This window comes from Pseudophryne corroboree, chromosome 2 (assembly GCF_028390025.1).
Source record: "Pseudophryne corroboree isolate aPseCor3 chromosome 2, aPseCor3.hap2, whole genome shotgun sequence".
NCBI classification, from domain to species: Eukaryota; Metazoa; Chordata; class Amphibia; order Anura; family Myobatrachidae; genus Pseudophryne; species Pseudophryne corroboree.
The window spans coordinates 239,822,450-239,835,550 of record NC_086445.1 but is presented as its reverse complement, the minus strand read 5'-3'; the positions used below and the strand labels follow the sequence as shown (position 1 = coordinate 239,835,550).

The window sequence follows — 13,101 nt, the reverse complement described above, 5'->3', positions numbered from 1 at the left end:
AGGGGCACTATGCTCCACATATGGTGGACCTGCCCATTCATCGCTCCCTTTTGGGACTTAGTCCACTCCCTCCTCAATTCGCTTTTAGATTCTCCTGTGCTGAAAGATCCTTGGATCTTTTTACTATGTCTCCCTCCTCAATTACTTAATAAATTTTCCCAGAAACTGACCTCACACATCCTGGCGGCGGCAAAGTCGCTGATAGCTCTTAATTGGAAGAAACCCTCACCACCCTCTCTCCAGTCCCTTAAAACCAAAATTTGGCACATTGCCTCAATGGAAAAGATCACATACTATCTCCACGACCGGGGCCACATCTTTGAGCAGGTCTGGGCCCCGTGGCTCGCTGCTGAACGTGGAGGCCCGCCCCCCCACCCTTGCCCCTAGCTTACTCCGTAGACCCATGGGCACTGCCTGCTGCTTTCCCCCTATGTTTTTCTCCCCCATCTCTTCCTCCCTCTCACTCTCTTCTCCTTTTCCCTTTTTCTACTCTTCTTCTGTCTCCCCCTTGATCCCCCCTTCTCACTCTTTTTCTTAATCCTACCATTTCCAGGATATACACTGAGCACAAATGATACCGTGGTTCCCCCCCCCCCCCCTTTTTTTCCCCCTTCCTCCTCCCCCCCCCCCCTGACCTCCATATTGGAACGTTACTGTTCTGTCCTCTTAGACTAACTCAGTTGTTTATCTGAAAATTTGTGGTTTATGCTAGACGTGGGCTCTGTTGGCCTCCAGTCCCTTTGTTCATGCAATGTTTTTATACCATGTTTAACCACGTATAAATAAAGAATTTCAAGAAAAATCGGCGAGGGGGCACCTCTTCGAATTCCAGTTTGTAGCCTTGGGATACAATATCCATCGCCCAAGGATCCACGTCTGACAGAACCCAGACCTGGCTGAAGAGTCGAAGACATGCCCTCACCGGTGTGGACTCCTTCAGTGGTGCCCCAGCGTCATGCGGTAGATTTAGTAGAAGCCGGGGAGGACTTCTGCTCCTGGGAACTAGCTGGAGCAGGTGCTCTCTTTGCTCTACCCTTACCTCTGGCGAGGAAAGATGAGCCCCGACCTCTTCTGGACTTACGCGACCGAAAGGACTGCATCTGATATTGTGGAGTTTTCTTTTGCTGTGGGGGAACAAAAGGCAAAAAGGTAGATTTACCCGCGGTAGCTGTGGCAATGAGGTCCGCGAGACCTTCCCCAAATAAAACTTCACCTTTGTATGGCAAAACCTCCATATGTTTCTTTGAGTCGGCATCACCCGTCCATTGGCGGGTCCACAGGGCGCGCCTAGCAGAAATCGTCATGGCGTTGGCTCTCGAACCCAGCAGCCCAACATCTCTTTGAGCGTCCCTCATATATAAGACTGCGTCTTTAATGTGGTCTAAGGTCAATAAAATGGTATCCCTATCTAGGGTATCAAGGTCAGCTGACAAGGTATCTGTCCAAGCTGCAACTGCACTACACACCCATGCCGATGCTATTGCCGGTCTGAGCAAAGCACCTGTATGCGCATAAATAGACTTTAAAGTAGTTTCCTGTCTGCGATCAGCAGGATCCTTGAGGGCTGCCGTGTCCGGAGACGGTATCGCCACTTTCTTGGACAGGCGTGTTAAAGCCTTGTCCACCCTGGGTGAGGATTCCCAACGTAACCTGTCCTGTGCAGGGAAAGGATATGCCATAAGAACCCTCTTGGGAATCTGCAGTTTTTTTATCAGGCGTTTCCCAAGCTTTTTCAAACAACTCGTTAAGCTCATGGGATGGGGGAAAGAGCACCTCAGGTTTCTTTTCCCTATACATGCGCACCCTCGTGTCATCTGTGACATGCAAAACCTGTTTTATTGCAATAATCATATAATTAATACTTTTTGCCACCCTTGGGTGCAACCTCGCTTCATCGTAGTCGACACTGGAGTCAGAGTCCGTGTCGGTATCAGTGTCTGCTATTTGGGATAGGGGACTTTTTGAGACCCAGAAGGCCCCAGTGACCCAGCCAAAGCCGTGGATTGACTCCCTGCTCTTTCCCTGGACTCTGCTTTGTCCAATCTCTTATGTAATAAGGTCACATTTGCATTTAAAACATTCCACATGTCCATCCAATCATGAGTCGGCGTTGCCGACGGCGACACCACAATCATCTGCTCCACCTCCTCCTTAGCTGAGCCTTCCGCATCAGACATGCCGACACACTCGTATCGACACCCCCACACACACAGGGATATAGTTATAAGGAGACAGTTCCCCAATAAGGCCCTTTGGAGAGACAGAGAGAGAGTATGCCAGCACACACCCAGCGCCAACTGACACTGGAAAATAATGTCCCAGATAATAGCGCTCTTATATGAAATTACTGTGTAATACACTCACTACGCCTTACAAGTGACCCCCCCCCCCCCCTCCTCTTTTCAGCCGTCTGTCACCGTGTTCAGCAGGGGAGAGACCGGGGAGCCAGCTTCTCTGCAGATCTCTGTGGAGAAAATGGCGCTGGTTAGTGCTGAGGGACCAAGCTTCGCCCCCTCCAGCGGTGGGCTTCGGTCCCGCTCAAAATATCTCAAACTGGCGGAGGGATTTAAAGAATTACTGCCTCCGCAGTATCTATGCCAGATATAGAGGTTTAATTGCTGCCCAGGGCGCCCCCCCCTGCGCCCATCTGTGCCCGCTAGTGTGTGTAGTGTGTGTGGGAGCAATGGCCGCTTACCTCAGTGAAGATCTTAAGTCTTCTGCCGCCTTGAAGTCTTCTTTTCTTTTTATACTCACCCGGCTTCAATCTTCCGGCTCTGCGAGGAGGACGGCGGCGCGGCTCCGGGACGAACAGCGAGGGGAGACCTGCGTTCCGACTCCATCTGGAGCTAATGGTGTCCAGTAGCCTAAGAAGCAGTGCCTATCACTTAAGTAGGTCTGCTTCTCTCTCCTCAGTCACACGATGCAGGGAGCCTGTTGCCAGCAGTGCTCCCTGAAAATAAAAAACCTAATAAAATTCTTTATCAGAGAAACTCAGGAGAGCTCCCCTGTAGTGCACCCAATCTCCTCTGGGCACAGGATCTAACCGAGGTCTGTAGGAGGGGCATAGAAGGAGGAGCCAGTGCACACCCATTCTAAAGTTCTTTATAGTGCCCATGTCTCCTGAGGAGCCCGTCTATACCCCATGGTCCTTATGGAGTCCCCAGCATCCTCTAGGACGTAAGAGAAATTACAGTTGACAAGGTGCTATGTTACTCTTTCTTTCTGTTTGGCCCACAAACACAATACAAGACACAACACAAAGAAATGCTTTACAGTACATTTACAGAACAAAAAAGAAAAGAGAATTCAATAGGTTCCAGAGAGCTTATATTTTATTTGCAGGTTGAAAACAGAAGGTGAAGCACTAAGAGCAGTACATGGAAACTACTTCGGGTAAGCACAGCTGTGAGAGCATCCAACAGTTCAGTTGCAGAGTGACAGCAGCAGAGGAATAGTATTGTAGACAATTGTGGGCAAGAGAGTATTATACCGCTTTTAGACCAATATCGCGGGTCGCAGCTGGGAGCCTGACACGGGTGCTACCCGACTGCGACACGCGTCAGCCCCTTTTCCCACTGCAGTCACCAGCCCAGCATATTGCTGGGTTGGTGACGTTGCTGGTGATGCGGCGGGGGCGGGGCTTGGAGATCCCAGAACCTCCCAGCGCAGCTTGCACATTCACTGTAAACGGGAAGCCGGGTCGATGCGACCTGGCTCCCGTTTACACAGCACAGTTTGCAGTGTTCAACCCTGCAAACTACCCGAGTTGGAATACTGGGTCACTCAACCCGGATTATTCCAACTCAGCCCTTTTACACCGAGCAGCAACACGGGTTATGAACAGTCATGTGCAATAACCCGTGTTATATGCTGGTGGTGTAAAAGGGGTATTAGAGGCGGTATCCGGTTGATAGACAGTGTCTAGTTAGACAGTCAATAGATAGACAAACATTAGGTCGACAGGGTCAAAAGGTCGACATGAAAAAGGCAGACAGTACAAAAGGTCGACATGAAAATGGTCGACATAAAAAAGATAGACAAATGTTTTTTTAAAATGTAACATGTTTTTGGAGTATTTCATACCGTCTCTATCCATGTCGGCATAGAGTTGGTTATAAACCTTGTGGCGAGCGAAGCGAGCCCCGTGAGGGTATGCCTTTCTACAATTGGGGGTCCCAGATGATAAAACTATCCACACAAACCACAAAAATGCAAAAAACATGGTGTCGACCATTTTTTTAGTACTGTCTACCTTTTTTTTCATGTCGACCTTTTGCCCCTGTCGACCTAATGTCTGTCTAAAATGTGGTGTCTATCTATTGATTGTCTAACTAGAGACTATCTATTATACCACACCCATTAGAGGCATAGTAAAGACATTAAAGCAGACAAGTAAAGAGGATTAGAAAGTAGAGGCCTTTGAAGGTAAACTTCAGTACTTTAGACATGATAGCTAGCAAATGGATGTAAGGAGGACATGCGTTGTGTAAGAATTACAGATTTGCAATAGAGAACAATTGGCAGCAGTGATGGTCTCCTAGTAGTAGGCTGCAATAAGCCAAATACGACAATATAAGGGCATAGAGTTCTCACTAGAAATGGACAGAGGATGCAGATCTTCAAGATACTTTTTTTATTTGCTGAAAATGACAGCATTTTTATAATGGTGTTAAATCCTATTCGCTGAATGAAAAATGAGAAATGAAAACTAAAACAAAAGATTTTGGTTCTTACCTGCTAAATCTGGGGGACACTGGAGAGAACTAGGGTATGGCTGGTGCTGTAGGAGTCTGGACACTTAAGTTAACTTTTTAGAGTCTATGAAAATTTACTTAAAGTGCTGAAACATGGACTCTCATGGATGAAAGATGAAGATCCATGCCTAAACCTGACTTTAAGAAAAACAAAATCTTCACCATACCACGGTCATATAATCAAATCAATCAGCAGTGTCTCCTCGTGTGTCGTAGATCCATTGTGTTACGACTTAACAGGAAAAATACTGGTCCCAGCCCGACAACCGAGCAGCCTGTATCGCATGCGCTCCCCCTCCCTGCTTGGGAGTGGAGCCGGCACTAAGGAACCCAGCTAATGGCATCATCTAGTCAGTCAGGACAGCGCTGGGCGCTCGGCAACTTCTAACATTGGGTGCTGGCGCACACTGTCCCTTGGCCAGGAGCAAAGAAATGCAGGGACCCTTCCAGTGCACTCCAGCAAGCTGGTCACTGGTGGCGTAAACAGTTCCCTGCAGCCGCTGCACTATTGCTGTGCAATGCTACAAGCAGTGCACAGTGCTAATCTTGCAAATAAAAGTAAAAAAAAATGCCCTGGGGTTGCAGGGGGAGGAGCTATAAAAGCTAGTTTAATTTAGGTGCCAGCTCCAGCCCCAACATGCAATCCCTATGGTCCAGTGTTCTGCCACCTTGCTGTATGAGAATTTTTTAAACTAGCTCCTTGTGAACACCATAAAGACAATAAAAAAAGCAGCATACTAAGAAGATTGGCGCCATTCTATGTATCAGCTATAATTCTATCTTGAATTAATTAATTAATTAGAAACAAATGCTAGACTACTTAGTTAAGCGTACAAGAAAACATTTGAATCTGTGTGCATCTTCCGTTATTTTTATCTTAAAACTGCATATCGTTTGAAACGCTCCTAGGTACGGACAGCTATATCGTGCAACCTCACCTCTTTATAAGCTTGTAGGTAGGACACAACCATCAAGAAATGGTGGCGAAATGTGGGGTCCTGCGGCACTTTCCCAAAGCATAGAAGTGCTGGTTGGGTTAAATTCACCATCAACCTATCAAAATGAGGTGAAGCAGATATTTTTAAAAAATTGTATACCGTATGTGCATGTTGAACAAATCTCTACATAGTTACTTTGGACTTAAACTTTGGTTAATGAAAATAATAACTAATAGGACCTTGCAGTTCACATTACCTGATAACAGCATCAAAGAGCTGCCTGTCATTGCTATGCTGAATTACTAAATGCACCAAATCATTCTGCAGGATCTGGGCTGCGCCCAGTTGTTGCCGAATATCCCTGGTTTCATCTTCATGTCTCAGGTAACGGATTAAATCTTTCACACTTTCTAGAAAAGAGGGGGGGGGGAAAGAAAGCAAGTGGGAAACCTAGTCAGCTGACGCATACATTGTAAATCAAAATGTAATTAAGACAAAAAATAAGAATTTACTCACCGATAATTCTATTTCTCGTAGTCCGTAGTGGATGCTGGGGACTCCGTAAGGACCATGGGGAATAGCAGGCTCCGCAGGAGACTGGGCACTCTAAAGAAAGATTTAATACTATCTGGTGTGCACTGGCTCCTCCCTCTATGCCCCTCCTCCAGACCTCAGTTAAGGAAACTGTGCCCGGAAGAGCTGACAGTACAAGGAAAGGATTTTGGAATCCAGGGTAAGACTCATACCAGCCACACCGTATAACTTGTGATAAACTTACCCAGTTAACAGTATGAACAAACAACAGAGCATCAACCAATGGATGCCAACATAACCCTTTATCAAGCAATAACTATATACACATATTGCAGAAAGTCCGCACTAGGGACGGGCGCCCAGCATCCACTACGGACTACGAGAAATAGAATTACCGGTGAGTAAATTCTTATTTTCTCTAACGTCCTAGTGGATGCTGGGGACTCCGTAAGGACCATGGGGATTATACCAAAGCTCCCAAACGGGCGGGAGAGTGCGGATGACTCTGCAGCACCGAATGGGCAAACACCAGGTCCTCCTCAGCCAGGGTATCAAACTTGTAGAACTTTGCAAATGTGTTTGAACCCGACCAAGTAGCAGCTCGGCAAAGCTGTAATGCCGAGACCCCTCGGGCAGCCGCCCAAGAAGAGCCCACCTTCCTTGTGGAATGGGCTTTTACTGATTTTGGATGCGGCAATCCAGCCGCAGAATGAGCCTGCTGAATCGTGTTACAGATCCAGCGAGCAATGGTTTGCTTTGAAGCAGGAGCACCTAGCTTGTTGTATGCATACAGAATAAACAGCGAGTCAGTCTTCCTGACTCCAGCTGTCCTGGCAACATAGATCTTCAAAGCCCTGACTACATCAAGCAACTTGGAATACTCCAAGTCACGAATAGCCGCAGGCACCACAATAGGTTGGTTCAGATGAAAAGCTGACACCACCTTTGGCAGAAACTGCGGACGAGTTCGCAATTCTGCCCTGTCCATATGGAAAACCAGATAGGGGCTTTTACATGACAAAGCCGCCAATTCTGACACACGCCTAGCCGAGGCTAGGGCCAACAGCATGACCACTTTCCACGTGAGATACTTTAGTTCCACCGTCTTAAGTGGCTCAACCCAGTGGGATTTCAGGAAACTCAACACCACGTTAAGATCCCAAGGTGCCACTGGTGGCACAAAAGGAGGCTGAATATGCAGCACTCCCTTAAAAAACGTCTGAACCTCAGGCAGTGAAGCCAGTTCTTTTTGAAAGAAAATGGATAGAGCCGAAATCTGGACCTTTATGGACCCTAATTTCAGGCCCAAAGTCACACCCGACTGTAGGAAGTGCAGGAATCGACCCAGTTGGAATTCCTCTGTAGGGGCCTTCCTGGCCTCACACCAAGCAACATATTTTCGCCATACACGGTGATAATGTTTTGCTGTCACGTCCTTCCTAGCCTTTATCAGCGTAGGAATGACTGCTTCCGGAATGCCGTTTTCTGCTAGGATCCGGTGTTCAACCGCCATGCCGTCAAACGCAGCCGCGGTAAGTCTTGGAACAGACAGGGCCCTTGTTGTAACAGGTCCTGTCTGAGAGGCAGAGGCCACGGGTCCTCTGTGAGCATTTCTTGCAATTCCGGGTACCAAGTCCTTCTTGGCCAATCCGGAACAATGAGTATTGTTCTCACTCCTCTTTTTCTTACAATTCTCAGCACCTTTGGTATGAGAGGAAGAGGAGGAAACACATAGACCGACTGGAACACCCACGGTGTTACTAGTGCGTCCACAGCTATTGCCTGAGGGTCCCTTGACCTGGCGCAATATCTTTTTAGCTTTTTGTTGAGACGGGACGCCATCATGTCCACCTGTGGCAGTTCCCATCGATTTGCAATCTGCGTGAAGACTTCCTGATGAAGTCCCCACTCTCCCGGGTGGAGGTCGTGTCTGCTGAGGAAGTCTGCTTCCCAGTTGTCCACTCCCGGAATGAACACTGCTGACAGTGCTAGTACGTGATTCTCCGCCCACCGAAGAATCCTGGTGGCTTCTGCCATTGCCACCCTGCTTCTTGTGCCGCCCTGGCGATTCACATGGGACACTGCCGTGATGTTGTCTGACTGAATCAGCACTGGTTGGTTTCGAAGCAGAGGCTCCGCTTGACTCAGGGCATTGTATATGGCCCTTAGCTCCAGGATATTGATGTGCAGACAAGTCTCCTGACTTGACCACAACCCTTGGAAGTTTCTTCCTTGAGTGACTGCCCCCCACCCTCGGAGGCTTGCATCCGTGGTCACCAGGACCCAGTCCTGTATGCCGAATCTGCGGCCCTCGAGGAGGTGAGCACCTTGTAGCCACCACAGAAGAGACACCCTGGCCCTGGGGGACAGGGTGATCATCCGATGCATCTGAAGATGCGATCCGGACCACTTGTCCAGCAGATCCCACTGAAAGATCCTCGCATGGAACCTGCCGAAGGGAATGGCTTCGTAAGACGCCACCATCTTTCCCAGGACTCGTGTGCAGTGATGCACCGACACCTGTTTTGGCTTTAGGAGGTCTCTGACCAGAGTCACGAGCTCCTGAGCCTTCTCCTCAGGGAGAAACACCTTCTTCTGGTCTGTGTCCAGAATCATGCCCAGGAAGGGCAGACGCGTTGCAGGAATCAGCTGCGACTTTGGAATGTTCAGAATCCAGCCGTGCTGACGCAACACTTCCTGAGAGTGTGCTACACTGATCAGCAACTGCTCCCTGGACCTCGCCTTTATGAGGAGATCGTCCAAGTATGGGATAATTGTAACCCCTTGCTTCCGAAGGAGCACCATCATCTCCGCCATCACTTTGGTAAAAACTCTCGGTGCCGTGGACAGGCCGTACGGCAACGTCTGGAATTGGTAATGACAGTCCCGTACCACAAACCTGAGGTACTCCTGATGAGGCGGATAAATGGGGACATGCAAGTAAGCATCCTTGATGTCCAGCAACACCATAAAATCCCCTTCCTCCAGGCTTGCAATGACCGCTCTGAGCGATTCCATTTTGAACTTGAATTTCTTCAGATAAAAGTTCAGGGATTTTAAATTTAAAATGGGTCTGACCGAACCGGCCGATTTTAGGTAACGGTGAGGGGGCATCACCTCGAATTCCAGCTTGTATCCCTGAGACACAATTTGTATAGCCCAAGGATCCACCTGTGAGCGAACCCACTGGTGGCTGAAATGTCGGAGACGCGCCCCCACAGCTCCTGGCTCCGCCTGTGGAGCCCCAGCGTCATGCGGTGGACTTAGTGGAAGCGGGGGAAGACTTTTGTTCCTGGGAACTAGCTGCGTGGTGCAGCTTTTTTCCTCTACCCCTGCCTCTGGCAAGAAAGCACGCACCTCTGACCTTCTTGCTCCTCTGAGAACGAAAGGACTGCATTTGGTAATAATATAATAATGGTGCTTTCTTAGGTTGTGGAGGGACATAAGGCAAGAAATTTTACTTCCCAGCCGTAGCTGTGGAAACTAGGTCCGAGAGACCGTCCCCAAACAATTCCTCACCCTTATAAAGGTAAAACCTCCATGTGTTTTTTAGAGTCGGTATCCCCTGTCCATTGCCGAGTCCACAGGACCCTTCTGGCAGAAATGGACATATCGTTAACTCTAGAGCCCAGCAGGCAAATGTCCCTCTGGGCATCCCGCATATATAGGACCGCGTCCTTGATATGTGCCAGGGTCAGTAGAACAGTGTCCCTGTCCAGGGTATCTAACTCCTCAGACAGAGAATCCGTCCATGCAGCTACCGCACTACACATCCAGGCCGAAGCAATTGCTGGCCTCAGCAGTGTGCCAGAATGTGTATAAACTGACTTCAGGATAGCTTCCTGCTTTCTATCTGCAGGATCCTTTAGGGCGGCCGTATACGGAGACGGCAGGGCCACCTTCTTAGACAAGCGTGTCAACGCCTTGTCTACCCTAGGGGAGGATTCCCAGCGTAACCTGTCCGTTGGCGGGAAAGGATACGCCATGAGTAATCTCTTGGAAACTATCACCTTTCTGTCAGGGGAATCCCACGCTTTTTCACATAATTCATTTAATTCATGGGAAGGGGGAAAAGTCACTTCATGCTTTTTCTCCCCATACATATAAATCCTCTTGTCAGGGACAGGATTTTCCTCAGAAATGTGTAATACATCCTTCATAGCTACAATCATGTAGCGGATGGCTTTAGTCATTTTAGGCTGCAACTTTGCCTCATCGTCATCGACACTGGAGTCAGATTCCGTGTCGACATCTGTGTCAACTATCTGGGATAGTGTGCGCTTTTGGGACCCTGACGGCCTCTGCGCTGCAGGAGCAGGCATGGGTTGAGACCCTGCCTGTCCCCCGGTTACAGTTTTATCCAATCTGTTATGCAAGGAGTTTACATTATCATTTAACACCTTCCACATCCAATCAGGTGTCGGCACCGACACCACACTCAGCTGCACTTGTTCTGCTTCACGTATCCTTCCTCATCAAACATGTCGACACAGGCATACCGACACACAGCACACACACAGGGAATGCTCTGACTGAGGACAGGACCCCACAAAAGGCTTTTGGGGAGACAGAGAGAGAGTATGCCAGCACACACCCCAGCGCTATATAACCCAGGGATTACACAGTACCTTAGTGTTTACCCTGTAGCTGCTGTTATATATATATATATATATATATACTGCGCCTAAATTTATGTGCCCCCCCTCTCTTTTTTACCCTCTAATGCACCTGAATACTGCAGGGGAGAGCCTGGGGAGTGTCCTTCCAGCGGAGCTGTGAAGAGAAAATGGCGCTGGTGTGCTGAGGAAGAAGGCCCCGCCCCCTCAGCGGCGGGCTTCTGTCCCGCTTTAATGTATAAAAAATGGCGGGGGCTCTGGCATATATACAGTCCCAGACTGTATATATGTCTCTTTTTGCCAAAAAAGGTACTTAATTGCTGCCCAGGGCGCGCCCCCCTGCGCCCTGCACCCTACAGTGACCAGAGTGTGCGGTGTGCTGTGGGAGCAATGGCGCACAGCTGCAGTGCTGTGCGCTACCTTAAGTGAAGACAGGAGTCTTCAGCCGCCGATTTCGATGTCTTCATGCTTCTGCTGCTTCTGGCTCTGCGAGGGGGACGGCGGCGCGGCTCCGGGAACGGACGATCAAGGTTAGGTACCTGTGTTCGATCCCTCTGGAGCTAATGGTGTCCAGTAGCCTAAGAAGCGCTACCTAGCTGCCGTGAGTAGGTTTGCTTCTCTCCCCTCAGTCCCTCGTAGCAGAGAGTCTGTTGCCAGCAGAAGCTCTCTGAAAACAAAAAACCTAACAAAATACTTTCTTTTCTAGCAAGCTCAGGAGAGCCCACTAGGAGCACCCAGCTCGGCCGGGCACAGATTCTAACTGAGGTCTGGAGGAGGGGCATAGAGGGAGGAGCCAGTGCACACCAGATAGTACTAAATCTTTCTTTAGAGTGCCCAGTATCCTTCGGAGCCCGCTATTCCCCATGGTCCTTACGGAGTCCCCAGCATCCACTAGGACGTTAGAGAAAAGAAAAGCTGTACTTGTGGACACCACTTCAATTAAGGCAGAAAGTGAAATCAAAAGGAAGGACATATGAAACAAAAGACAAATGTGGAAACGTTTACTAGAAAGAGAGAATCAAGCATACTTTTACAAACAGCTATATCAGAAAGGTTATGTTTATTTTTATAGTGTTGTATTTATACATTTTATGTTAAAATGTGCTGTCCCCTCCGCTTCAACACAAGTATTTTTCCTGCTCCTATTTTGAATAGACAAGTTATTTTAGCTACAGTATATATTGTTAGGGTCGTGTATTTTGTGTTTTGGTTTGTTCTTTAAAATGAATCTTCCAATTTAATATCTAAAACACCTACTTCTACTTTAAAAATCAACAATTCAAAGAGAAGCTATGACGGTAACACAGGACTCCGCTAAAGCGTGAGTACTTACCAAAGCAATCAGGTTCTTTGTGGTATGTATCCCCCTCTAGGTACCCCAGGGCACTGCAAGTTGCTAATAACTCACAATTCATCATGTACAAGTCCACAAACGTCTGGCCGCTTTGAGAAATAACAGGAGGGTTCACACCTATTACACAGAGAGAAACAGGACACACGTTTTAGTAATTATATATAAGTAATTAATGACTGTAGGTTATTTCCAAACCAACAACAGCAAGAAAAAATGTAAGATCAAAATCAATCTTACCTCATGTATTACAGTTCATGGTTCATTTGAAACACCCTTGGATATCTACTGTCCTGCAAAACAAGATAAAGTGAAACATTAGTAATTATTAAAGAGTGCAATAAGTTACTAACAAGTACCTATCACTATGACACAGTGGGTGGAATTCAATTTTCTTTTAAGTTGCAATTATTAATGGGTGCCCAATATTGCAATTCTATTGTTGTGGAAACCCTTCAATTGTCGCGCTAATCACACCTTATTATACTGGGCTTTGCCGCGTAAACCACTTAAATCCGACTAAACTAATGGGAGCAATGCGAAAGTGCTGTTTGGCTGCCCAATTATTGAAATGCTCCATCGGGCACCCAGGAGTGACAGCTGCCGCGCAAAACAAATGAATTCCGCCTATTGTCATAAGCAGATTTACAAAATGCATGCATTCTTTTGAAAACTACAAAAAAAGTTTCTCAAACGCGTCCCTCAAGGCATCCCAACAGTCCAGGTTTAGGTATATTCATGGCTCAGCACAGATGGATAAATCAAAATCGATTGAAGTGCTAATTAAGCCACCTGTATCCAAGCATGGAAACACTTAAAACCTGGACCATTGGGGTGCCTTGAGGACAGTGTATCAGAACCTCTGAACTAGACTAAAGTGTTAACATTTTGGTCAAAGTTCAATATAC

General features: G+C 47.7%; 1 protein-coding gene across 2 annotated transcripts in view; it reads right to left on the bottom strand.

Annotated features, from left to right (window-relative positions):
• The window catches only part of TIMELESS (timeless circadian regulator), a 419,423-nt gene that overhangs the window by 372,185 nt on the left and 34,137 nt on the right, over positions 1 to 13,101 (bottom strand). The window contains exons 2-5 of one of the 2 annotated variants that reach the window (XM_063952567.1): positions 12,434 to 12,486; positions 12,176 to 12,313; positions 5,949 to 6,102; positions 5,693 to 5,807 (exon numbers count right to left, since the gene is read on the bottom strand). In XM_063952567.1, the coding sequence (XP_063808637.1) occupies positions 5,693 to 5,807; positions 5,949 to 6,102; positions 12,176 to 12,260 (354 nt within the window). In that variant the 5' untranslated portion in view covers positions 12,261 to 12,313; positions 12,434 to 12,486. Of the gene's footprint in view, positions 1 to 5,692; positions 5,808 to 5,948; positions 6,103 to 12,175; positions 12,314 to 12,433; positions 12,487 to 13,101 lie in introns of those variants that run through there. The other variant, XM_063952568.1, reaches the window with a different exon arrangement.